Genomic DNA, 25,932 nt, shown 5'->3' with positions numbered 1-25,932 from the left:
TGCATTTGGTCATCGGTTGTTTGTACCATCCCGACTTCGTGACAACCGACTTCGAGGTCGAGTATTAATTAGACTGGAAGAAGGAGCATCGATAAAAACCAAGGCCGCATGAATGACCCGAGGCTTTTCCCGCCCCTCCGTCATCTCGTCACCTTGCCTTTGTTTGGTACTGCGCCACACAACCGTCGTGGGAACATAACCAAAGAAAAGCAGAAAAATAAAACAAAAAACAATCTACCCCAAATCGTACCACACATCATCGCACAACACCCATGCAAACCTTTGACTCACCTCGCCGAAAACCTTTCCGTCATCACCTTCACTTCACAACCCAAGTAAAGTGTATTTCGCATCCTTCATCGTGCAAGCGCTAGAAACCTAACTTCGTCGGATGTAACTAACGTCCTCGGATTTTTCCACCTACAAATAAATTCCCCCGCGCGCGTGGGTAATTTCTTTCCTCTCACCAGGAAAGGTCACCACGGCATCTTGCGCACCGCGCAAAACTTGAACCCTCCGAAACCAAGCCACATTCACACATCCTCGCTGAACAAACTCGCCAGGTTGTTGACATCGACTGAAAACAATCACCCCCCGTCAGAACTCACATTTACTGCGAGCACAAGCCGGATCCATCCCACCTGCGACAGCGTCCAAACATCATGGCGCAACCATCTAGCAATCCCACTTGCTCTGGGACAGCAAACATCATTTTGCGTTCAAGTGAAGATGATCCGGAGCACATGTTGCCCCACCAGCGAAAAGCCGCTATGAAAAAGACCAAGGCGCGATCGGTCCTCGAGATTGACGGCAGAACAGGCGAGGGAGGTGGACAGCTGGTCCGCATAGCATGCGCGATTGCTTCCGTTATCACTCAGCCTATTCGCATCACTAACGTGAGGGGAAACCGCGAACGCGGGGGTTCGTACTTTCCCTTTTCCCTTTCTCTCTCGCTCTTTCCCCGCTCCTTCTCTTTGTGAGCTGCGGTTCAGAACGAGTTCACTTGTTGGCTTAGCTCGCACTTTGATCCGCGGTAGCCACGCACTCCATCGGATAGTAGCTGACAATGTAGCAGGACTCAAAGCTCAACACGTAGCTTCCATCGAATGGCTTGCTCGCGTAACCGATGCAGAAGTTAACGGCCTTTCCGTCGGTAGCACTACACTAGAGTTCAAGCCGCGGCAAAGCCCCGCAACTTCCAAGCTCTTTACCGGTATTCATGACCGCACCGTCAAGATCGCTGCCGATTCCGCCGCGGCAAGCACGTTGCTCATCTTCCAGGCAATTTTCCCCTTCCTCCTCTTTGCTGGCGGAAATACGAGCAAGAAGCAAGATCAGCCAGAACATATCGACGTGGAGATTTCCGGCGGCACCAACATCTCTTTTTCTCTTTCCTACGAATACCTGGACCAAGTCCTTCTACCTTCTCTCGAGCAAGCATTTGGTATCGTTGTGGAGCGCAAGCTCAAGACACGCGGCTGGAACCTCGGAAAGATGCAACGCGGAACCGTGGCCCTCCGTGTTCACCCCATTCGAGTCGGCGATTCACTCCGGCTCAGAAACCCGACAGCCTGCACCATGAAGGGCAGAAATAGACAAGGCGAGGATTTCGACCTTGAAGCCATCGATGTCTCCATCGTCGCACCGACAGACATGCACGAATCCCTCTCCCAAGCGCTGGTCCAGAACCTAGGCGACCTTTTCCCGGCTGTGGAAGTCATCTTCAAGCTAATGGAGGACAGCGGAGCCAACTCGCGAATCTACGTGCTTCTAGTCGCGCGCTCGTGGCCATCTGATGACGAAGGAGCCAGCGCCGGCACCGTTTTGAGGTGGGGTAGGGACATCCTTACTTCGATGCCGAAAGCAGCCAACTCGAAGAAAAGCAAGAACAAGGGCGACAATAGCTTGTCATCGCACGCAGGAACCGGCGGGCTGGCATCCATGAGCAAGAGCGTGGCGACCAAGGTCGCGAGAACGTTGTACGACGAGGTTTCTACCGGTGGCGTGGTAGACGAGTTCCTCCAGGACCAGCTGGTCATCTTCCAAGCACTAGCGAGCGGGCTTTCGGCCTTTCCTCGTGGCAATAGCGATCCGGCCGACGATAAGGTCTTGGGACCGGGTATCGAAGAGGCCATGGCGGCGCTGGACCTCACCCATGAGAATGCCACTCACGGGCTGCGAAAGGATAAGACCACGGAGCCATTTGGTGAGGGTACTCTGCATGCACAAACCGCACGCTGGATGGTCAGCCAGCTATTGCCCAACGTCGAGTTTTACAACAAGGGCAAAGTCTGCGAGGGCGTCGGTTTCGCCGTCGAAAAGCCCTGAACCTGGGGGCCTGGTCACTCACTTCATTTGCGCTGAGTATCGTGGCCTGATCGGTCGGTCACTACATCGTGTTCCGTCAGAGCCGACACATCTGGCTACCTCGTTTTCGACCAGGATCTGGCAAATCCCACGGAATGACCACAGAACACAGCACAACAACAGGCATTAGTATTCAGAGGGTAGTGGGCGTTTCTACTTGATGGACAATGACAGTCTGACAACCAGACAACAAGCCACGTAGCGGAATCCAACTTGCTTGCTGAGGCAATCTGGGGCTCCCAACTCTGAAATGCCATTAAGGGCTTAGGCAAATGTAGTGCATCCTTGATTTGTTTCCTTTTCTTTCTTGTTTGTTTTCGAGGTATTTGCTTTTTTGCTTTCAAGAAGCGCAAGTGCACTTCTGTTATGAATCTTGCTTCAATGGTTCACAGTGTGGTTCAAGTATTCCTCTAATCTTCTCTTGGGAGTTTTTCGTCCCCTCAGTGCAGTGGCCCAGAAAGAAATTTGCAGCACTTGCTTGATGGTTATCTTCAAGGAAGAATATCATGGAAGCTCTGCTTCTTCAAGAACTGTTTGTTTTTTTCCAAGTACTAAGTTCAAGTACACCATTTCCTCCTTAGTGGTGCCTTCGTCGTCAGGAGGTGGTACATTGTTGCCTTTTATCAAGTCGGCTGGCATCGACAGCACAAGCACCATATCCATAGTAGGGATCTCGACATCGGCACACTGCAAGCGGCTACCATAGGAGCGACTAGTTCTTCTCCCATTCATCTCCGTTCTTTAAACAAATTCTTGTTCAAGTAGCTTTTCTTTGTTCTAATGGGCAGATACCTCATTTGAGAGACAAAAGGTACGCTCCAAAAAGATCGTGATCTAACTGCCAATCAAGTGAGGCAGCATGCAAACTGTTTTGTTCAAAAGACCTCTTTCGGGATGTCTTTGACTCCAGGCCGCATTTTATTGTCAAAACATCTTTTTGGACCTCTGCGATGAGACTTTTGGACGCCGGCAATCAAAACGATAAAAAAAATCGACCATTTGACCTTAACAGGCCATTTAAGTTTTACAAGACCAAGAGAATCATCTGTACTTCTCATACAGCTTAATCTCCTCTTGTCTCTTTGCCACTTTCTCGATGATTTCAGCGTCGTAGAGCTCCTCGAGCGTCTTCTCGCCCAGCAACACCTCCCTCTGGTGTCTCGTCGCCTCATCCTTGGTCATGCAGACGAGCTCCGACAGTTTCAGATCCGACGACTTTTGTTCGTCCGCACCCTCACCTATCCTGATGAGGATGTCCCGGGTAGGCTTCTGCCACCTGATCAGGACTAGTTTCGTGGGGAGGCCGGTGACGGCGCTCTTGGCCTTGTAGATATCTTCGACAAGAAACGAGACCTCGCAGGGCTGGATGGGCACCTTCAACCCAATGCAGAGCTCACGGGGACCGCCGGTCACGGCGCGGATGATCTTTTCTTCACTGGCCTGAACGAAGGCTTGGATGCCGTCGTACATCTTGTCACGGCCCTTTTGGGGAATGTAGTCGAGGGGATAACCTGGGAGAAACATACGGTAAGTCATGAGCGAGTCATGTTGTGGGGAGGGTGGGAGGAATGATTGCTCAATGAACTTACCAGAGATCTTGAGAATGACATGGTTCGCAACTGTATATCCGAAAACCGCCGGCATGGTTCCCAACACAGGTAGGATACGCACGCGGAAATCGGGCAGCGCCGCCAAGTCGCCGACATCGCCCTTCTTGAACTCCTCCTCGGGCAATGGCAGAAGCGCCGCCTTGCCCTCGCCCATCTTCTCAGTCGAGTACACCACGGGAATGCCGCTGGTGACACCGAGGAGCTTCAGGCGGCGCCTGGTAGCGCGCGAGAGTCCGTCGTCCGTGCTGGTGCCAATGTCACCAACCATGATCCTCGTTGGGTCGCTCTTGGTGCCGGCGCCCATGGACGAAATAACGGGGAGATTGTTGTCGTAGCAGTACTTGAGCAGCTCGACCTTCGAGTCGATGTTGTCGATGGCGTCGATGACGAAGTCAGGCATCTGCCCGTCCTTTTCCCACGCACCGAGCAATTCGGGAGCGACCGACCCGTCGAACTTTTGCAGGCGCAGGTCGAACCGCACCCACGGTGTGATGGCAATCAGCCGGCGCTGCAGGCATTGCACCTTGGGTATACCGACGTCGGCGAGCGTGGCGACAGCGTGCCGGTTGAGCGAGCTGAGCGTAACCTGGTCGAAGTCGATGAGGCGCAGCTTGGAAACGCCGGAGCGGGCGAGCGTGGTGGCGGCGTGCGAGCCAACTCCGCCGCAACCAACGATGACGACGAAGGAGTTGCGCAACTTGGCGAGCCCTTCGTCGCCGAGGAAGACACGGTTACGGGCTAGTTGCTCGAGGATCAGTTCGTCGTCGAAGTCGCCATTTTGGGCTCGGTGGGCGAGGGCTTGGTTGTGTTCATCTTCTTTGTCGAGCTTGGGGACGGGACCTTGGCGGGTTACCTAGGAAGACCAGCAAGCAGGGCGCCGTTAGTATGTGCGTTCCAATGGCTAGATAATTCGTCTCAATGATGGGGTATCTGGCATACCCTCTGCAATTCGGGCTCAGCATCGCCAGCTGGGTTGGGGATCGACTTCTTGAGGCGATTGAGGCGCTCGCCGTGACGAGATTGCTGGTATCCGTAAATCGCGCCAGCAGTAACAGCCGCAGAGGCGAGGGCAACTGTCGCAAGCTGGAGCTTCGATTGATTTGATGAATTGGACAGAAAGGACGACATGTTGTGTTATGGGTGTCTCATCGATCGAGACTCGGATTATCGGTATATCGTGGCACCGATCAACAGCTCTCGTGTTTGGGGAATCACAGGAAAGATTGCGGCCCTCTTGTTATCGTGACCTTATCGCGCGCTAATCCGTCTCCAGAAAATTTGGAGCCCCAGATTCGGACGACGTCATCCCGCTGCTGCAACGCCAAGCGCCTAGCGCCAGTAAAAGCGGAGAATTCCATCTGCCTGCCCCAGATAGTCAGGGGTCAGCCATCGAGGTTCCCAAATACTTGTGCCTTGGCATCTTCCGAGTCAATCCCACTCCGAACATTTCCCGTCGTCGTGGAGACTTCCGTGGACCACATTAATTGGACCTTGAGGTGGAAGGTCGGGTTTCACCAATTTCAAGGCACTCGGCCTCTCCACCATCCCGAATGCGAATACGGATAAGAATCCTTTATCACTTACACATGTTGAAGCTCGGTTTCAGTTTCCTCTGAGACCGTAATGAAGCGGACAACGCCAGCACGAAGGGGTCTGTGGTACCCAAAATAAGGGAGTGCATATCCGGAAGACAAGATGATACGTACCTTTTGAACTTACCAGCAGAACTCCACACGCCCAAGCAAAAACCCTAAGTCCCAACTTCTCTTCCGGCCGCTGCATTCAACCTCACCACAACCCAGTATAGAGCTTTGCACCCAAAAAGCCGGCTACTGGGCGCGCTGCGTTTACTGGTTCATCCAGCATTTCGTTGCAGTTCCTCTTCGTAAAGTTATGAAGAAGCATCAATAAAGGAGTGACTTTGTAACTTAGCGCCAAGAGTAATGGCTTGGTTACTAAGGCGTGAATGGTACGTCTCATCTTGTCTTCCGGATACTCAATACCCAAAATAAACAGATGATGCTTGGTTATCCTATGGTTCAGACTCGCCTGCTCATTTCCCTTCTAGTATGGAAAGAACGGTGAAGCACGGCCGCCGGAGCGAAACGAGTAACATCGTAAAGAAGGGGTGGCCAAGTCGAGGGCTTTCATTAGGGTGTTGTGAACCACCACGATAAGTTTTGTTCTAGAGTTTTACACTAGAGGTATAGCACCATCATGTAGACTTGAGCGTATTCGTTTATCACTCCAAGATTCACCGTCCCACCATCTCCAAACCCCACGGACTTGGCAGGAGAGAAATTCGGCAGGTCTACCACGGCATCGTTATGGTGCGTCGGCTCTTTAGCCTCGAGTACAAGAATGCCCTGGTGTCCTCTTCTAACTTGTCTGTATTTCATATCATTAATTACTTTCTTATGGCCATCACCGTTCTTATAAATCACCAGTGAGTGGCCACCTGAACCGTATCTTTGATTCACCAAGACTAACTCTCTACATAGTTCCTAACATATCATTGCAAGCAAGATGTCCTCCGCTCAGGGCAAGACTGTTCTCGCTACCGGCGCCGCCGGTGGTCTCGGCAAGGTGATTGCTGAGACCTTCCTCGCTGCTGGCGCCAACGTTATCATCTGCGATGTCAACCAGCAGCGTAATTCGGCTGTCGAGGAGGAGTGGACCAGGACCTATGCCGACCGCTTCCTTATCAAGCAAACCGACGTGTCCAATGAGGCTGCGGTCCAGGAGCTCATCGACGCTTCCGTCGCCAAGTTCGGCCGCCTCGACGTCCTTGTCAACAATGCGGCCATCATGGATGACTTTTCCCCGGCTGGCGACTGCTCCAAGGAGCTTTGGGACCGCGTCATGGCCATCAACCTTACCGGTCCTTTCCTCACCACCAAGGCCGCGGTGAAGCAATTCGAGAAGCAGAAGCAAGCCGGAGGCATCATCATCAACATTGGCTCCAACGCCAGCTACATGGGCTTCCAGTCCGGCGCCGCCTACACCGTTTCCAAGGCCGGCATCATGGCGCTAACCAAGAACACGGCCGGCTTCTACGCCGACAAAGGCATCTACACCATGGCTTTGCTGCTGGGCGGCCTGACCGGCACTAATATTGTCGATTCCTTTGCCAAAGGCATGCACATGGAAATGTATCAGAAGGTCATGGCCAACCAATCGCCCTTTGAACCGGGCAAGAACGATACCCCTCTAGAGTCCATTGCCAAGTACTGCCTCTTCTTGTCGCAGAGCGATATTGCGCCCGTGTCGAACGGTTCTTGCGTTGTTTTCAACAAAAATTGGCCTGTTGCGTAAAATGTCTCTGGAGGTTGTTGGGCAGATGAAAGCTCACAAGGGATGGTAGAAGGAATCAAATACGATAGTTCAAGGCCACTTTGAGAAGGTGTCTTGATAACCCAGCGTGGCAGTTTACCTCATGCCTTCCTCCACTATGGCGAAGTGATTCATGCAGTATCAGAGAATGATTGTTTCCTGATCAATCATAAGGAGTGAATGAACCAGGTATTTACAAGTCCCCCCCATACACATCCATACTCAACTTCCTAAACTTCAACTCAAGTTAAAGGAGTGTCGTGAGAAATAACACCCGATTCCAACCCAACTTCGTCCTACGCGGGATACCCGCCACTCGACTCCCATCTCTCGAGTTTCAACCTCCATCCATCCCCCGCTTTACCACGTAGCAGGAATGCAATACGGGCTTCCGTTGGCCTCCAAGAACTTGCAGACAGTCTTCGGGGGACAGTCACCGGCGTACTATATGTACCCATTTTCATTAGCACCATGTCAGTCGTCGTTCTCAATTCAGCGGAACAGGGTCTTGAAGGGACACAAGAGAGAAGGGTGGAGGGTGAACTTACCACCCACTTGCTGTCGACATCGCAGACCTGCCAACCCTCGGCGTGGGTGTTAGGGTTCTTGGCGCACGAGTAGGTGGCCGGCGTGCACTGAGGGGGGTTTGTGCCGGTGGGACTGGCGACGGCCACGGCAGCGAGGGTGAGGATGGCGGTGATGAACTTCATTTCGATTTTTTGTGAGGTAGCGTTTGGTTGAAGATTTTCAGCTGTTGTTTGCTTGGAGACCTTTTCTTAAGTTTGGTTTGATGACTGAGGTGGATGATGTTGTTGATGAGGGCAAAGTGGTAAGATGGGAGGAGGCAGACCGTGACTTTAAATGCCCCTCCCTCAGTCAGTTTCAAGTGAGCAGCTGATGTTGAGAAGGTTCAGGGTTTCTGGTCTTTGCGGCTCAGCTTCTCGTGTTGAACTTAACCGGATGTTCCAAAGGTTACGAAGAGAAAGCGAGGGCGTAACAAGAAACACGCGGCTACAACCTAGGTATTCCTCTACGCACCCATCCTCGACACGAACGACACAGGCTCCCGACTCTCGAAGACGTCCCACTCCCGCTCCCACTCCTACTCCCACCCTCTTCCGGCCCCATTGTCACCGAGAAATTTGAGTCTATTTTCATCTTTCGTACTCATGACGAGAAGGTGGCGTGGCGGTGAGGGGCGGACGAACAACCCTCCATGAAAGACAATATGATCAGAATCTTACGGAAGGATTGTCGGTTCTTGAAACCCAAAATGGCTTGGAGGACAATAATAGCCGAAGAATAAGTCTCATGTAATGTTTCTTTTGCTTTTGCCTCTTCACATTACCTCGTATATAACAGTACGAGGCTTGCGGCAGTAAACCTTCTTACGTACGCTGGCGCAGGAAGGAGCATAGTAAGATCACTCCACTGCTGCTGAAATACCTCTAATACTCAATGAACTCTACTAGGGTAACTTCACCCATGTTGGGAAGTTTCAAGACCATCAAGTATTCTAGGTAGACCTAAGGAAGCAGAACTCTCAATTGAAACACAAAAGCTCAAGTGACGGGATATCTTATACGCAGAACTGTTCCCATATGAGATGGGATCTGGACCTATCATAATCTACTCATACTCTGATTCGGCCTGTATACGGCCGCACATGACCTCCATTTAACGATTTTTTCAAATATTTCTCAAGCCACCTTATCGATTAAGTATCTACTCAGCAATCCATTTATCCATCAGCCCGTTATCCATCCACTCTACGAGACGCAACCTTCCATCACCTTGTTTTCAAATCCGGGGTACCTTAGTTGCCGCCATTGCCGTTCACGTAAGGCTAGTGTTCACCTGCTTATGTGGCGTGGTATGCTGACCACCGGTTGACTGCTGCTTCCCTTGCCTTGTCATACCTTATGAGGAATATCTCCGAACGAGAACATTGTCCACACCAACTTCCCCGCAAAATCCCCAATTCAGCTTACTCCGGTTCAGCCGCAGCCATTCCAACTGCAGTGAACCGCAGTGCCCATATCGAGGAGTGTGGAGTGACTGGCAACCAACCATCAGACCCCGGGTTGGTGTCTTGGGGAAAGAGCGAAGGATTATCTAAAAATACGCCAGTGGCTACCGATTACCGAGCGAAGTTAGCGAGAGCCGTGCCCCCTGTAAGTACCGTCTAATATTCGAATACGATCATTACGCTCTACCAACCTGGATTGGAGGTTATGAGCAGGTGATGAGTCTCGTTGCAGTTGGGAGGGCTTCAGTGAGAACACGAGGTTCTGCATCTCGTGAAATGCGTGTAGGGGTGGCTGCTCAAGGATAACGTGCTCTGCTCGTTATCCCCAAGCCAGGCTCTCGCCAATCTCGAACTCTTACCGGAAGCTCTGTACACAAAGAAAGCAAAGTGAAGTACTCTGCATATCTGAATTAGCTCTCAAGCCACTCGATACAACGTTTCATCTCTTTCCAAATACCATTACCACTGTCGCCTACCACAAGAAACCCAATGATCAACGCCACAATGCTCCTTTGACACTCAGCCGCTAAACCACCACAACCATCACACTTATTACCAAAAATCAGCCCTTGTTCTCCGCAATCAACGTCTTCGCCAGATCCCTCAACTTGAACTTCTGTATCTTCCCACTCGCCGTCTTCGGATATTCATCCACCCAGAACACGTGCTTAGGCACCATATGCTGAGACAGATGCTTAGCAACCCACTCCCTGATCTCACGTCTCGTCAGTGTCTTCTTCCCCTCACTACGTCCCTTCGCCGTGCTCTCCAGCGAGAGCACATCCCCTCCCCCACCTTCGCCCTCGACAGGCTCGACGTCTTTGTGAACAATAATGAAAGCGCCCACGCTCTCACCCAGCTTCTCGTCCGCCACGCCGACGACGCTGGCCTCGGCAATCAACGGATGCTGGAACAGACAGTTCTCGATCTCGAGTGGGTGGATGTTCTCACCGCCGCGGATGATCAGATCCTTGATGCGGCCCGTGATCTCCACGTAGCCGTCCGAGTCCATGCTGGCCTCGTCGCCTGTATACATCCATGTCGTGCTCGAGCCGCTTCCGTCGTTGTCAGGCTCGGTAATCATGACTTCTGCTGTCTGCTCTGGGTCGCCCCAGTAGCCCTTCATGACCAAATATCCTGCCGAAGCAAGCTCGCCGCGTTCGCCAATGGGCAAGATTCGCGTCCTGTCCAGGGGGTCGACGATCTTAACTTTGGTGTGTGGCATCGCCTTGCCGACGGAAGCGGTGCGCTTCTCGAACGGGTCTGAGGGCGCTGTCATGAGGCTCACGGGGCTGGTCTCCGTCATGCCGTAGCAGATCACCAAGTCCTGCAGACCAATCTTTGCGTAGAGCCTGCGCATCAGACTCTCGGGAACGGAGCTGCCAGCCGCAATACCCTTGCGCAGGTGGTTGGGAAAGTCCTCGATGTCCTTGAGTGGTATGAGCGGATCGGAGAGATGTGACTGCGCCCCGATGAGCTCGAGCATGGCCACAAACATGGTGGCCACGCCGTAGAGACCGGTAGCCTTGTGGTCGGCGGCCATGCGAAGAGAGGCTAGTGGATCGAAGGCTGGACTTGGAAAGAGGATGGCGGCGCCAGTGGTTGCTGTGGCCATGTAACCTAGAATGCACCCAAAACAGTGGAAGAGCGGAGGAGGAACGACCATGCTGTCGGTGGGCTCGAGACCCATGCGGTTGGCGATGAGCGCGCCGTTGTTGAGAATGCCGGTGTGAGTGAGCATGGCGGCCTTTGGGTGTGAGGTCGTGCCGGAGGTGAATTGGATGTTGATAGTCTCTGAAGGACAGAGTGGTGAATCGGGTGTTACAGGTGCGCCGGAGCCATCCATCAGAATCGAGAAGGGGATGAGTGACCGGCATGACGATAGCGGTGGAAATTCCGAAGCAGGGTGAGAAGGGGTGTTGTCGAGGACAACTACTGTTCGTAGTGATGGCACATGAGGGGCTTCGATCCTGCCCGACTCTATATCAGGAACAATGTCCCGAAGAAGCGGGAGGTTGCTCCGTCCACGGCACGGTTTGTAGGCCAGATCCGTAATAGCGCCAATGATCAGAAGCTCAACGTTGAGGTGATTCAGGGCAGCAGATACCTGCTTGGCGTTGAATCCCGGATTCAAAGGCACAAGAATGGCACCGAGCTTGAAGACGGCGTAAGTGATGGCAGCGTATTCTGCGCAGTTTCCCAAGCTAACGGCCACTCTATCGCCTTTCTTTACGCCAAGCGACCGTAGGGAATGCGCAAGACGGTTGGATACCCGATCAAGTTCCTCATATGTATGGGCCGTTTCTAGAGCTTCGGGAAGCTGGTCGGGCGCGAGATTCGGGAAGGCATCGGGGATAGCCGTTGGCGATCGCGCTATCACTGCAGGACGGTCACCATGTTGGGAGACGACGGAAGCGAAGTGTTGAGGAATGGTGTCGTGAAGCAATGGTGGCTACGAGCCGGTCGTCAGCAATGGGTTCGCCGTCTTCTCTTCTACACTATCATGGCAGCAGTAACTTACGTCAGTTGGGCCTTGGGCAATACTCTTTACCAATCCGCTGATTGACCTCGCCGTCTGGCATCTCGGTCTATAGGTCTGTGAATTTCGCCATGCTTTGAACAAGCTTCGTCTGAAGGCCGGGCTGGTCAGCCGAGGTCGGCAGAGCATCGTGTGCGTGTGTGCTGTGGGGGGTAGTGATATTCAAAAGATCTCTCCCTCCTTGTCCCGTGTACCCTGTATCTCGAAATGCTCAACGTAGTCTCGTCACACCTGTCATCATAGAAGCAGCACAGTATATGAAACACGAGTATCAACGTAGGGAGAAGGAAGGAGACGCAAGCCTTGATGCGAGAGATAATCCAGCCATCTTGCACTCCCCAGTCGGCCGACCTAGACCAACTGGTTCGAAGCAAAGACCCATCACCGTTGCACGCTGCTGACCAGGCGATCTTCGGTCTGGTTTCGGGACTTGCCCCTCCCCTTTTTGCTCTCAACAGGGAAAGGCGGCCGCCGCCAGAACAAGGACTGAGACGGGGTACAGTAGTGTGCTGGCGGTGGGCGGTAAGAGTAATGAGGTAGTGCGGGGTAGGTAAGGTCATGAGAGAGGTTACATTCCTTGGGGCGTGGCTCGGACGGGAGACGGGAGACGGGAGCTTCCCCAGATTCCTCCCCCAGATTTCTCTCCTGCATTTGCTTAGCAGTTCATCTGCATCTGCCAGTGGCTTTGCCCCTGGATATCCTAGAGGTACCATGGTCGCTGCTGGCGAGATGCAACATGTGCCCTGAGGTCATGTTCTCCAACGAGAGTATGTCAAGGCTGCACTGCTTCGTTTTGTTTTGTTTTTCGACGTGGTGGTTACCTATGTTTGCAGGAAAGCAAGTTACCAGTTACACTGCACTTTGACACTGACAGACAGGGTTGAATGGAGTGCCATAACACAACCCGGGTTGCTCTCATAACTGAACGTACTGTGGTATATCGAGCTATAGGTCGGAACTTGGGTTGTTTAGGAATTCGTCGTCGTGGCGTGCTGCGGATAATGTTCAACAATTCACGTGTAAAACCGACCCTAAGCGAATTCCGCCCACGATGTCATCGAGGCCCGCTGCAGCTCCACCACGATGGACCGTAATGGCGCTGACAGCGCGGGGTGAAGCGGAGCCTTCACCGGCGGCGGGACCGGGATGAGCCCCCCACTACACTACAACCAGGAAGGGAAGGATAAAGAGTTCCGGGTTCGGTGACGATTTCGGACCTTGTGCCATCCTATTTCTTTCTTTTTTTTTTTTTTTTTTTTGGTGTGTGCTTTTCTTCTGACCTATCTTTCTCTACCGGCAAGACTGCGCCAAGATTGTGGCAAGTATAACAAGGATGTGTACAATGCTGCCTTCCATTTCTTTCGCTTTCCTCCTTCTTCTCATCATGACATTGTAAGATGTCTCTAAATCGAGTTCTCATCTCCGCCCATACTTTCGCAGTCCAGCTTTTGTGTACACTCTCTCTTTTCTATATCCCCTTCCCCGATATTGCGCCATACCTTACAGCCCATCCGTCTTTTTATGAAATGACATTTCCCCGGCTGAGGCGTAGAATAGACGCACAAAACGCCGTGACCATGCTGATGAATTAGTTGCGTCAAGAAATTACAAGTTGTAGAGCGTCGAGGCTAGGAAATGTGCCTGGCCGTCAATATTAAACGGAAGTGAAGAACTGAAGGCCGCTGGATTATGGTGCCAAGCCGTACTGGCATATGTTTTACTTGTTTTCTCCAATGTGGCGTTCGCTCTCGGGTTTCCATGTGCCTGTAAGTTGCGAGTTGAGTTAGCCTTGTGTGTCCGCCTGTCAGGAAGGACGGTGTTGTTGTACGGAAGACCTACCCTCAAAATCATGCTTTACGAACGCCATGGGATCGTCATATTCCTTAGCGCCCATCTGGCCCACGCCAGGAGAGAAGCTTGTGATGGGGAGAACGACCACGTCTCCCACCCGCTTCGAGGCCTCCATGCCCGTAAAGTTCTTCCAGTCGATGGATCCGGCCGAGTGTGTCATGTCGAAATAACGCTGGTCGTTGAAATACTCAAAGATGACGTCGGTCCAGAGAGCAGGCCCGGTGAACTCGATGACATTCTTGTCAACCACGCCTCTCAGTGTCCCGTTTCTCTTCATCGCCAGCGTCACATTCGTGATGCGTGAAACGACTTCCCGCAGCACCGGATGACCTGGCTTGCTCTGGATCGTCCACTGACAGAACTGGATCCTCCGGCTGTACCACTCCTTCCAATCCGGCCTATCTGGATCAGCCTCGATGCCGATCACCAAACCAATGGCGTCCTTGGGAACTGAATCGGGAATCCACTCGACGGCACTCCGAATCGCATACGTGTCGATGTCCGAGTAGATGCCGCCCCTCGCCAGCAAAATCAAATAGCGGAAGAAGTCGGCCTTGAGCACCGGCAAGGGAAGCGCATTGTATGCCTCCACCACCTCGGGGACGGATGCGTAAAGCAGACGGATAAGATGTACGGCGACCTTGTCGGTGATAACTTCGTGAATGAACCCAGGGTGTTGCTGTGTCCATGTGGCCTCCTGATCGCGGAAGTTGAATTCGCCGTGTGCTGGTGTCCACTTCCACGTCTGCCAAATGTAGGCGGGGAACTTGGATTCGACATCGTAGGGAAACTGATACGCGAGCTTTTCGTACAGTGTCATTCGTGACATGTCTTGGATCGGTCGTTGGCCCTGGGGGTTTTGTTGAGCGGCGTTGGCGCCCGAGGAGCTCTTGTCCGTCACAGCAGTGGTTGATGCATGCTTGGCTGTCTCGACATCGGCGTCGGTTTTAGGGACAGCTGGTGTCGTTGTTGATGGAGGGTTCGACGAGGATGAAGATATGAGGTAGAAGATGGTGAGGAAGAAGGCCGCTGCCACCAGGGCGCGGCGGAAGGTGAGCATGGTCGAGAAGTGTGGTCGAGGCGGCTGTCGTGCAGACAGAAAACGTCATTAGCGTCTTAACTGGCATTGGGGTACAGGGGCGGACGCATATGGCTATCATGTACTTACATACTGCAGTTCGTGACAGCGCTTCTTGCACCTTGACCAAGCGACTGGACAAGCGTAACGTTTTGACCGGCCGCCAGACGCTGTGGAAACACTTGGCTGCTACCTCTAAGGTGTGGTGACGCGCATCGACGCGTTGCGTAGCAGAAGTCTGATCCGATCTGGTGGTGTAAAGTTCGAGGTTTGGAAGTGGAAGTTGAATCGAGGGCAGCCGGTGCAGGTAATAGTGTTGGTGTCGTAGGAATGGGCGTCAGATCAATCTGTAGTGACGGCCGATCCTGAAAAGTAACCGATGACTCTTTACAGACAACACAATCTTTGAACGATGATCAGGACAAAAAGTCCTTTGGTGACGGATTTGCGTAACAGGGGCGCTGTCCTGGCCGACAGCTCGAGAGAATCGATTTTGTTGAAAGGGTTACGAAGCAGCTGCCCTGCTGGACGAAATGCCCGAGATGCGTGGGGCCGATGATCCTACTAGCAGATGCTAGCTTCTTGGCTAGGCAGTGCTCCCAGGGGTGTCCGTGGTGTAAATCTTCCCCTGGTTTAGGTTGAATGGCCGCTGCGTGGTTACCTTGACGGAACGGGAGGGGGGTACCTATTCTGAGATACCGTGACGAAAATCATCATGTACCCTCTTTGAAGAGATACATAGGTAGGTAGGTGGCTGTAACTAGGATCTTCTCCTGATGCTGCGTTAACGTTTGATACTTGGGAAAAAGCTTAATCTCACGTTTCAGGTATATAGCCGCAACTGTGTCGAAGGGCAAGCGCCACGCGGCAGAAAATCCGTGGGCAACGTAATCAATACCGCGATCTCTCGAAGCCCCAGATTCCCAACGCAACCTTAACTTAGCCGAGCAGAGTAGAGCGAGAGGGTCTGAAACCAAACAGCTTTAAGACATCCTCGAGATGGCAACACCACTTAGGTGGTTCGTTGCCACTTACGACCGCAGCAGGACCTGATCTGACAGCGGGGTATGGACCCGCCCGCCCGCTGAACTGAACACACACACACGACAAGAGCAACGGCCCAGACCGGACGAAACCTCCAGATATGGGATGAGAGCCACCACACATCGGCCTCGGGTACCTTGCCGGTTGCGCATATCATACTTCAGATGAGTTTGTGTATTGTATGACCGACTCCTTGTATGTATCAGGACGCGCAACGCTGGAACTTCCAAAAGCTTTGCGCAACCTTCAATGTGGAATGTACATACTCGCAACTCTCACCGGCGCACAAGCCATAAACTAACAGCTTGAGGTTCCTGTCATCCAATTGATAGGATCAAACTACATCGATGCAATCCTGTTCCAGCATGAAATCGGGCTGTCTCACACCAGCACCCCTTTTTCTTTTCTGCCGTCCCTCCGTCGAGATCATTGTTTTTACTTTCCTTCCTTCCTTCCTTCCTTCCTTCCTTCCTTCCTTACTTCCTTACTTCCTTCAGTCCTCCACTCGTCATTTCCGCGATCAATATCGATCTTTGTCTTCCTAATGATACATCTGCCATGCCCATGGTACGAAAGATCATCGACTTCCTCAAGGGGTCCGTGTCCGTATTTCGAGATTGAATGCTGTTCTTCGGTTGCAATAAGATAGCGCCAAGCGTGTCCAACGGCGCTGCCATTCTGGGGTTCAATTCGGGGCAATCTTACCGGCGGTGCGGCGATCTAAATAATCTACGGTATGTGATGAGGTATCATCTAGCGCAATATGATTGGTCGGTCTCTCCAAAGTGTGGGGTTTTCGCAAAGATGAAACGCCGGACACTGCCCTGTCGCCCGCTGGACGGGAACTGTTCTCGAGAACCGAGAACGCCATCCCGCGAGACTCTCCACGAAAGTGCCAAGGACGACTGCCGACCCGCCAGAGTCTTGCCAAGCCCGGCTTCCAGGGCTCCCAAAAGATGGATGTGCTCTCTTTTCAGTTGCTTTTGAGAACTGGAAAGAGACTTTATCACCAATTTCTACATCGAATTCCGACCACGCCACCAGTTCACGTCTGGACCAATCTTTACTATCTGAGTAAGTGTACTATCGGATTCGAACACCCGCACGCCTGTATCGCCGAAAGCTACAGACAAGGGTTAGGGTTTTAGGTCAGGAACTCCCATCCACGGTCATCTACCATGGGTGAACTCTTCGATTTTTCTAAAGCCTGACCATTTTGAACTTTCTAGTCTTGTCTTGTGATCATTCTCTTTGGCTGTGATATGGACTGCCAATTTGTAGTACTGCATCCGACCCATCGTGGTTCACGACAGCGAGCAGTCTTAACTTTTCATGGTCTCTTCATGAAATCACATCAATTCTGTAGCTCAAGAACAACGTCTACCGCCCAATGTGGTATTCTTCAACCCGTTTACCGGTCTGCCTTTGGCAGATTCCTTCCGTGAAGACTTGTATTGCTAGCCACTAAGAGCTTGAATATCATGGCCCGCCTTGGCACTGGGTGAGGTGGTGCATCAGATTTGGCTATTTCACCAGCAAGCCTGAGTCTGGCTAATCACAAGTGCACAACTTTCCCCTTTTTTTTTTGGCTGGGTGGTGAGTGAGCTAGCCCAACCCTTGTGAAACGCGCTTGAGGGGCTTGAAGGCAAAGCATCGTGAAGATGACAACCATCATCGGGTCTGCGGGGGGTATTTGATAACCGACATACACGAGGTCAAGCCTCGTTGCCTCTTTCCCCGCAGCTATTAGTTTTGTTTACATACTACTTTATTCTCTGTGTATGGCAGTTTGGGGATGGACTGCCACATATACCGACATCTGTGACAAGGCAACCAGCCTTTTAATACGCCCCCTCAGAGGTACTTGTTGGTGGGTGTGAAGACGGGACAGTACACGAGTGTTATGCTCTGAAACTGAAACGTCAATTAGCTGACCGAAGCGAAGGCGCATCAAATCCCGCGATTTCTAGATCTAAAAGGTGTGGAGAAGGCATTCTATCAAAGTGCTGTGACCACCTCCTATCCAAAGCCATGTTGTGTTGGGACGAACTCCGCGTAGAGTAAGACCTGCGGTACCGAGAACTACCTCTAGGTGCAGTAACCTCTTTGACTTAACTATACGTGAGCCTATCATGTTATCATTGTTGCTTACCGGTCTCTTTCTTTGCAGATGTCCTCACGAAGCCTGATGAAGGTTGCATATGCCTGGTTAGCATCCACTTCTGTTGGGCGTTCTTCTTTTTCTGCCATTAAAAATCGCGAAAGTTATGAAACGCTACCCTCTTTCTATGAAGCATATCTGTTAAGTTGTGAGCAGATATATAACCACTTGATGATCCTTCCAACAATTGCTAATTGGGTCCAATACTAAGTCCGCATCTATTGTCTCTTCCTTGTGTTCATGTAGTCAATGATTATCAGCACATCGATGGTCGAAATTGACCTCGTAAGGCTGCCCACATGATGGAGTTAGGAGTCGGGCAGGATATGTGAAGCTCCGTTCTGAAACGTTCTGAAAAGTGATCAAAAAAAAAGCTTGAGATTAAAACCACCAGGTTGTAAAGAATTGGTTCCCGTACCTAGACTCAGCATGTTGTGCGAAACCGGCAGGAAAACAAATGTTAAACAACAGTAATGCCTGGTACCTTGGGTAGAAATGGGTGTCGTGGTTTGTGGTCTCAAATTGAACTCCAGAGACCGGCGTAGAGGGAGGTTCCAATCGGGAATTTGATAGTTTCAGGCAAAGTTCTGCCTTAGCTACTCGTAATAGGCAGGCAGATATATAACGAACCCATTTTCGTAGATGCTACTACACCTCGTATGTGGTAGGTTGGGCAGGCAAAGCTGAAGCAGAACCAGTTGCCTTATCACAACGGCCGTGTTCCGATGTGAGTTCCCAGTATACGCCAGATCCCGCAAGTCGTAGTCGCTCGTATTAGTCTAGTCCACGAATCTTCGCAGAGGCCCTCGTCATTTGGTATTCCAAATGCTCCCTCAAAGTGTCCATGTAGCGCGAGTCTTCGTAGTAGTCTTTGTCAAGTGGCCGTCAGACGGACTTTAGCAGAGGTCATACGCTTTGGTGTGTCTTGGTGTTTCCTGCCAATATGTTCGAAGTCGGCCAAAGAAGCCGAGTCTTCGAGATCTGCATCTGATCCATGTCATCTCACGGCTTGTGTGGTGCGCGGTAACACCGAGTATGATGGAAGGCATCCGGATGGCCCGTGTAGTGAGCACTAGGTAAGCAAGTTTGAAGCCGGCGTGGGATCCCCACCTGTACTTTGTATGAATGGTTCGCAGTTGACATCGCTTTAATTAGCCTCTGTGTTGCCCTACACCAGGTCCTAGTTTGGGTGCCACTCTGTGTATGTTTCTCGCGGGCCTTGTTCAACTATCAACAATCTCTCTCAAGGGTGGCTGCAGCTGCACCCTTCCTTGCATACAATTCTCAGTGCCCGAGATGCCCAAAATGATCAAGAATTTCGTGTTCTGCTGTACTATATCCTCAGGTAAACTGCCTATCTTGGGCATTGAAGCTATAGGGATGCCAACGAACAAGTCGTCGACCTATCAAAAAGTTCCGGTGATATACTGCGGATGACTTGCCCATCAAGCCAGGAGATAAGATTTCAATGAGCCGTTGAGGGGAACTTTTGGGTATGTCATGAAAGGCATCTATCTACTAGGCGGCTTGGGTCTATCTGTGTATGTGTCATGCCGTCAGGCTGGGCATACAGATCATAACTGGCAATGAATGAGTGCTCTGCCGGTTAAGGTACCCATATGACTGGAAATGAAAGTGTACCACAGATCCGATGACCCTTGTAACAAGTACGCGCTCAAGGATCTGGCGTCGTTTGCCTCAACCATACCAAGCGGTGTGGCAAGCCTTATTTTCCCTAGCATTCCGAAGACCTGCAGTACATATATTACTTAACGTCAAGCTGGGGCCGCTAGTGAGCTCTTATTTGAATCGAACACTCATTTTATAAGGGTAACGCAGTCATTTCAGGAGTCCGTCTGTCGACTAGGCATAAACAGAAGTTTCAAGTGGCTGGATCGCAAATGGCCGTCGCCCACCTGAACTTGCGATGATGCCTGATATGTAGTCAAGCGACAAGGTGGTTTCCGTTGTCGTAACCGGGGTAGTTGATGTCCGAGTAAACGGCATCTCATAGGCAAAATATGATCGGGCTAGAATCGTGCAGTTGCCTTCTTGAAACATGAGCCTGATGGCCCTTGACATCTGGATGCCTTATCGAGCAGCTCAGCCAATTATGACCTTGCTGGGATTGCGTTTTGTTGCAATTGCGGGTAATCACATCGAATAGAAGAGCATCGACTGTTAGGGAAGTTGATATTTACGGAATACTACTTTCGGAAATCCGCGACCCTGAACTGGTACAGTTCTACTTGGTAAGACGTGTTATTGTCGAGGATGGCTATGAACTCGAAAAGCGCTCGACTGACCCAAGCAATGTTAGCAAATAGTATGCATGGTAACAATAGTTACTGCGCGGTATTAATAGGAGTGGCTATAACAAGGTATGGGAATCGTCCAGCTAAGCATAGACATGGCGGTGACCGAATCATTCCAACTATGAGCTCTCATCTGACCTGAAATATAAATCCTTTGATTGACCCCCGTGTAAGAGAGCGTCTGGTGTCCGAGCGACCGTAGAGGGTTGTGCGAGGGTATTGAAATGCTGAGTGTAGCAACGAAGATGAATTGAGCCTTGTTCAGGACCGACAGTCATCTAAAGATCTTCTCTGGGCGAGATGGTGTGGCCCGAGGCTGACATGTCTTTGGTACCGATGAAATGCATGTCTTTTCAACAAGTAGAATGTAGGTAGCGTGGTGTGTAGTTGGCGTGTAGAAAGATTGACTTTTGACCAACTGATTGGGGCGAGGGGGGTCTGGTACTTTAGTAGTTCTGGCCAGTCTTGAACGCACGTACCTGAAATCTGGAGGGGTTCTGCGCCAGGGAGTTTCGGTGTGAGGTGTGTGGCTCTATGACGTACCTTTAGCGAGGAATAAAAAAAACTCGTTCGGATTATAAGTCCAAGTTAGGTGGGATGTGCATGCCTTGCTGTTATGTCCACCTTCTGTCTGCTACTATAGGCTGAGAGCGCGTTGCATCTAAAAGCACTTTCCTTCACCTGCATGGACCTTAGCCGCTTCCGCGATTAGATAGTTAAGTTACTGTTTCGGGGTGTAATGTTTGATACACTGCTTATTCCATGGAGGTCTCGACGTCCCAGATGAGTTTTGGTACAGACTTACTTTGCCTGAATTCAATTACAATCTCGTGTAAATTCATACATTCCAAATATCAGATGTGTCCTGGATAGCTCTCAGAATGATGCTTGATGATCCAAGAGAGTCGAACCCTTGTGAAGACCAGAGAGAACAAGAAAATCCTACACATGAGATGGGGAGAGGAATACGTGAAAGCACTCTATGTCCAACAAAGGAATCCGAGACCATTACATACCTACCTCTAGCTTGCCGGCGCCGATCTCGTATAAGATTTGATGCGAATATCAGAACACGACGGGCCGCTGCTGCATGTACGGCGGAGACTGACAGAAACCTAGCATATATCTGCACGGTAATCTGGAATTTTCATGGAGATCTATCCGGGTTCCGTCTTGTTTGTTGACGGAAAACAAGTGGATAACGCTTCATTGGACACTATGTAGTCCGGAACTGTGTCTGACCTCGAGGCCCCACCACCGTTTGAATGACCCCTGGCATGAACCACTCGCTTATTGCTAGGCGACCCGACAGCGGACCGGCCCGCTGTGGAGACTCCTTTGGCAGCGCTAAACGCCGGAAGCGGCGCTTGGGAATGGCGAAACTGATACGCTGCATTTTTCAGTCGTTTCGTTGTGTTACCAATGAACCGAGGGTGAAGGGTTAGTTCTAAAGTGGCGTTTGAGTTTACCATCAAGATGTTGATATCTTGCGAACCGGATTCTATGGTGTAGAGAGGATATTGTGGATCCAAAATCACGTAGCGCCCCTGCTTGCGGTTATAATCGATACCTACTATCAACGTAGCACAAATCTCGAGGCAGTAAAGATATCCATTTCAAAGCAGCAAGCCGCGAGATTCAAAAGGCATGAACAGAGACACACGTGGTTGATTTTCGAGTTGCGATTGGCTTTTCTCGCCATATGCGGGTAACGCTAGTAATTCTCAACCCGAGATGACACCAGCCCGTAACATACATCATCATAAGCATCCTTTTTGCATCTCCATTATCCATGAATGAAAGATACACATTGCCTGGTAGGTTATGGTGTGAGCAGGCTCTCCTGGTTTTGCGTGTAGGTAATGTCCCAACGTCATTATGATACGTTTTGCAGTTGATGATTCGGTATCATGTACGATGGTCTGGCGGGTAAGTGATGTGCAGGTCTTGAGGCATTTTGTTCAGTTTCCAATCAACAATCAATCTTCACTCACTGCCACCGCAACTTGACAAACCCAAAACCGGTCAGCGGACGGCTTTTCTCCAAGTGGTTATCGCATCTGCCTTTGAAGAAGGCAACTTCGGTGAGGAGAGACAAGAATCTGAAAGCCTGATGAATTCCGCACATTTTTCGGAAGATAGTCATCCCTAGAGGTAGTCAATCGATGATCGGATAAAGAAAAGCGCAGCAACTACGGCTTCACGAGGCACTAAGCAGGCAACCACTTAAGCCGCTGATACAATAATGATCATACCGAATCACTACTATGGACGCCTAGAGGTATCCAACCGAAACAGCATAATGATACCAGACACCACCATGAGTCCGACTTACCCCGCATCCGCTGACCCCGCTCAGCCGAAGCTGAATATTGCAGCAATACCAGCTATAGCTGAGCTATCTTGAAGCCATGCAACACTTTCGGTCAGGATAAACGCTTTCGCCTGAGCTTCATGGAGGGGGGGAGGGGGGGTTTAATACCGATGAGGGGTAAAATTGGTAGGCCAAGTATCTTTATCCCTCTTTTGCTGATTTCTCGAGCAGTGTGGTCGTATCTCTCCAGTGAGTACGTAAGGAAAACATGCATTACCAGCGTTATGTAGATGTAGCGATATGCACTGGTAAAATGCCGGAATATACATAGACGGGACCTTGGCATGCCCTCGGGAGGCCCGGGTGGTACGTTGCCCCCGGAGCCGTAGCTACGAAGATGGAGTCCAGCCTGGTGGGACATTGGATCCGGTTCATAACATTGGACTGCCAGAGCAGTCGGGTATCGGTTAATTGTTTTAGCCCCCGAATCACGGGAAGTAGGGGGGTAACACTGATCGGACGGAAAGTATGCATGATAAAACGTATTCGGTTAGTTCTCAGGCTGTTGAAAAAAATGTTACACACTGTCGCATTAAGGCAACCACGTTGCGCTCGGTTGGACTCACGTCGTACATACATATGTTGAAGATCCTTTCGAAGCGCCAAGGCTTCCTTCGCGAAACGACTGCCATTCCAGAAAATATGGAACTGCAATACCCTGGTTCTGATGATGCGTCGCGATATAATCCGCCTACTGGTGAGTACCCCTTGAGATCCCATTGGTGGCAGTTAGAACATGCCATCCTTCCAAGTCCTAGACAGCGACAACTCCGACACTACTTAGACAACGTCTTGTCCAATGCTACCTCATCAAGCGAAATGTCTTGAAACTTGCCTAGTCTCAACCTCGACAAGGCAATGCGGAATATTCGAAGTCTGAAAGGCTTCAAATTCAGACGCGCCAGCCAGCCTTATGAGCAGGTTTCAGAGGCCATCCTTGCTAAGCTTTTGGAGACTCATTACCTCAGCGGCAAATGATTATTAACATCTGGCATTTAAGGCATCCTCAGCCCGAGCCGCCTTGAGAGCTTTTTTGATGTTGTATGCTGACACAAGGTACACTGGGACTACATTGCCGATTTGCCAAAACTGCACGCTTGACCAAGAACCGGCATGAGAACAGGAGGCCTAACCGCAAGATCCTCAGGTCAAACTTTAGTCAATCATAAGACGAAGAGGCGCGGCACACGAATCCGTGACCTTGTAATTGTCGATTCGAACGGGGGCGGGACAGGCGGGCGCTGGGCGACGGATCACACCATGTACCGTGGCACGGCAGCGGCAGCGCCGTGAAAACACAGATCCGGTGTATGTAGACATTTGGGAGATTTTCTGTTTTGGGGAAACCACTCAAAAAAAACTAGAAGGGGTGTGACAAACCAAAATTGGCACCAGGAACGTACCTAGATGCACAATTTGTTGAGCCGCAAAATAGACGCAAGTTAACAAGTAGTTACACGATTGGTGGCTGCACACTCACATCGGCTGGAACAACATTTTTATAATCATAGTCCTCGGAGACTTCATTCGAGAACAAGGGCCTACATGACGTCCAGTGGCCGCGGAGGACTAACAAGGCCACCAACACAGATGATGTAAGCGCGGACACAAGGACACTGAACAGTTTACAAATATGTCGGTCTCAACGCCGATGGCAAGGTCCGTGGCTGGTGAGATCAAGGTCAATCAATGTTAGTCAGATGACTAGGGGGCTTGAGAAGTTCTACTGTAAATGGATACATGTTTCCACGTCCGAATTTTCGGTGAGAGGACTTACATCATCACATCGTCAACGCCGCTCCGATGAAGTGTCCACTCAATCGTTCAAACACTTTCGACGTGCAATCTGGCAAGCGAATATCCCCCGACTCTTTACGCTCTTGACAATCAATCATATGTGCGTTCCTACATTAATCTCACATCGAGGTGAAAATTTCAGGTGTACCACACCTGTCATCATCACTGGACCAAGCAAAAATGCAGTCAATCGGAAGCAACCCGCCGATCTGGTCGCTAGCCCTATGATTCCCAGTTCAACGTTGGAAACTCGCTTCAAATCCCCAAACGTGAACCTTACTCGCTGGTAATCATCAGCCTTGGCCGAGAACATCTGAGCCCCCCTCCCCCTGGACTATCTTTTTCTTAGCGTGGTCGCCTTTTTTCTTTTTTTTTCTTTTTCTTTTATAGGGGGGAAGCTGGACAGTAAGATAGTGTAAATGTTGATACAAAAACAACTGACGCGATGTACTTGGAACCTTAGAAGATAATCTTACACTTACTTGGCTTACGAGTCTTTGCGATCCTTGTGTCAGACTTGGAGGCTGTTGGCGAGCATCACCGTGGCTCCGGAGTGAAGTGTCCAGGGTCAGTCGTCGGGTCTTTTCGAGAAGCTGGGTCTTCAATATCAACAGTGTCGTATTACTGTTGCCTAGAGTGGAGTTACGTGCCTATATCTTACTAGATTGTCAGGCACTACCCAAGGGAGGAACGTGGCTGCGGCGTAGCAGTGTCCATATTCAAGGTTGGTACCAGTACCGAGTTCCTGGGATAGTATGAGGCGTCCGGATCGTCATTTCTGCCCCTGCCCCATCTAGTTAGTGTTTGCCTTGCCAACGATGGCACAGACCAGTCGTTCATCATGTTCAATTTCCTCATGCTTTTTTGAGGTCTTTCGGCCGGTGCGGAAGCATCGAAATATCTCCCTAGGATATCAATTTCCGCGTAGCGAGGGATAGTGCCGTAGGGCAATCGGCCGGGGTGCCTAGCTGCGGAAATTGCTACCTAGGAGCCTAGTTGGATGAAAGAAAAATTGACGTTCTTGAGCACTTGCTGGGGACCCGTTTTCAGGGGTGTGGATTACACGTGGGGTCAAAGACAGCACCCGGTGTCACCCTGTGGCGCTGGATACCAGATGTAGAGTCAAGTAAACAAACCCCCTGAGCTGAAGTAACTGTCCAAGGCCCGGAAGGTTGTGTACTCTGTATTGTTCTACAGATAATTAACACCAATGAAAATCAAACGTGTATTCTCGTCGTCGTTTTGGGGTTTTCTTTCGTTCAATAACTGTCGCCTTGTTCAATAACGTGTGCTGCCTCGCTTATAGCCTTATGTATTAAACATCTACACTCGTTTCAATGTTCACGTTTGTCTTCTCCTGATAACGCTTGTTACCTGGAAGTTCATCGACACAGCGTGATTTGCTTATTCAAAACTCGTACAAACCTCTTGACT

The 25,932-nt window shown here is 50.9% G+C and overlaps 6 protein-coding genes across 6 annotated transcripts; 2 read left to right on the top strand and 4 right to left on the bottom strand.

Annotated features, from left to right (window-relative positions):
* Nucleotides 1-260: 260 nt before the first annotated feature.
* NCU00604 (hypothetical protein) lies at nt 261-2,656 on the top strand. Its single transcript, XM_960651.3, has 2 exons — nt 261-921; nt 1,076-2,656. Exons 1-2 carry the CDS (start codon nt 663-665, stop codon nt 2,326-2,328), a joined length of 1,512 nt encoding a protein of 503 aa, XP_965744.3. The 5' UTR covers nt 261-662; the 3' UTR covers nt 2,329-2,656.
* Nucleotides 2,657-2,661: 5 nt separating this feature from the next.
* On the bottom strand, nt 2,662-5,179 carry NCU00605 (ThiF domain-containing protein). Its single transcript, XM_960652.2, has 3 exons — nt 4,917-5,179; nt 3,957-4,830; nt 2,662-3,878 (listed from the first exon to the last, which is right to left on the bottom strand). The coding sequence occupies exons 1-3, from the start codon at nt 5,103-5,105 to the stop codon at nt 3,409-3,411; spliced, it is 1,533 nt and encodes a 510-aa protein (XP_965745.1). The 5' UTR covers nt 5,106-5,179; the 3' UTR covers nt 2,662-3,408.
* A 1,225-nt stretch (nt 5,180-6,404) lies between these two features.
* On the top strand, nt 6,405-7,345 carry NCU00606 (short-chain alcohol dehydrogenase). Its single transcript, XM_960653.2, has 2 exons — nt 6,405-6,423; nt 6,479-7,345. Exon 2 carries the CDS (start codon nt 6,504-6,506, stop codon nt 7,290-7,292), a length of 789 nt encoding a protein of 262 aa, XP_965746.1. The 5' UTR covers nt 6,405-6,423; nt 6,479-6,503; the 3' UTR covers nt 7,293-7,345.
* Nucleotides 7,346-7,354: 9 nt separating this feature from the next.
* NCU00607 (hypothetical protein) lies at nt 7,355-8,110 on the bottom strand. The gene is made up of 2 exons (XM_960654.2): nt 7,859-8,110; nt 7,355-7,754 (listed from the first exon to the last, which is right to left on the bottom strand). Exons 1-2 carry the CDS (start codon nt 8,018-8,020, stop codon nt 7,671-7,673), a joined length of 246 nt encoding a protein of 81 aa, XP_965747.1. The 5' UTR covers nt 8,021-8,110; the 3' UTR covers nt 7,355-7,670.
* A 1,566-nt stretch (nt 8,111-9,676) lies between these two features.
* Nucleotides 9,677-12,655, bottom strand: NCU00608 (AMP-binding enzyme). Its single transcript, XM_960655.2, has 2 exons — nt 11,861-12,655; nt 9,677-11,791 (listed from the first exon to the last, which is right to left on the bottom strand). The coding sequence occupies exons 1-2, from the start codon at nt 12,005-12,007 to the stop codon at nt 9,902-9,904; spliced, it is 2,037 nt and encodes a 678-aa protein (XP_965748.1). The 5' UTR covers nt 12,008-12,655; the 3' UTR covers nt 9,677-9,901.
* Nucleotides 12,656-13,076: 421 nt separating this feature from the next.
* Nucleotides 13,077-15,328, bottom strand: och-1 (Och1 homolog). Its single transcript, XM_960656.2, has 3 exons — nt 14,898-15,328; nt 13,718-14,813; nt 13,077-13,642 (listed from the first exon to the last, which is right to left on the bottom strand). Exons 2-3 carry the CDS (start codon nt 14,787-14,789, stop codon nt 13,596-13,598), a joined length of 1,119 nt encoding a protein of 372 aa, XP_965749.1. The 5' UTR covers nt 14,790-14,813; nt 14,898-15,328; the 3' UTR covers nt 13,077-13,595.
* Nucleotides 15,329-25,932: the final 10,604 nt, after the last annotated feature.

Source organism: Neurospora crassa, linkage group I (assembly GCF_000182925.2).
Source record: "Neurospora crassa OR74A linkage group I, whole genome shotgun sequence".
Classification (NCBI taxonomy): Eukaryota; Fungi; Ascomycota; class Sordariomycetes; order Sordariales; family Sordariaceae; genus Neurospora; species Neurospora crassa.
Note: the sequence above shows the minus strand (reverse complement) of the source record. Positions and strands in the feature narration are given on the sequence as shown.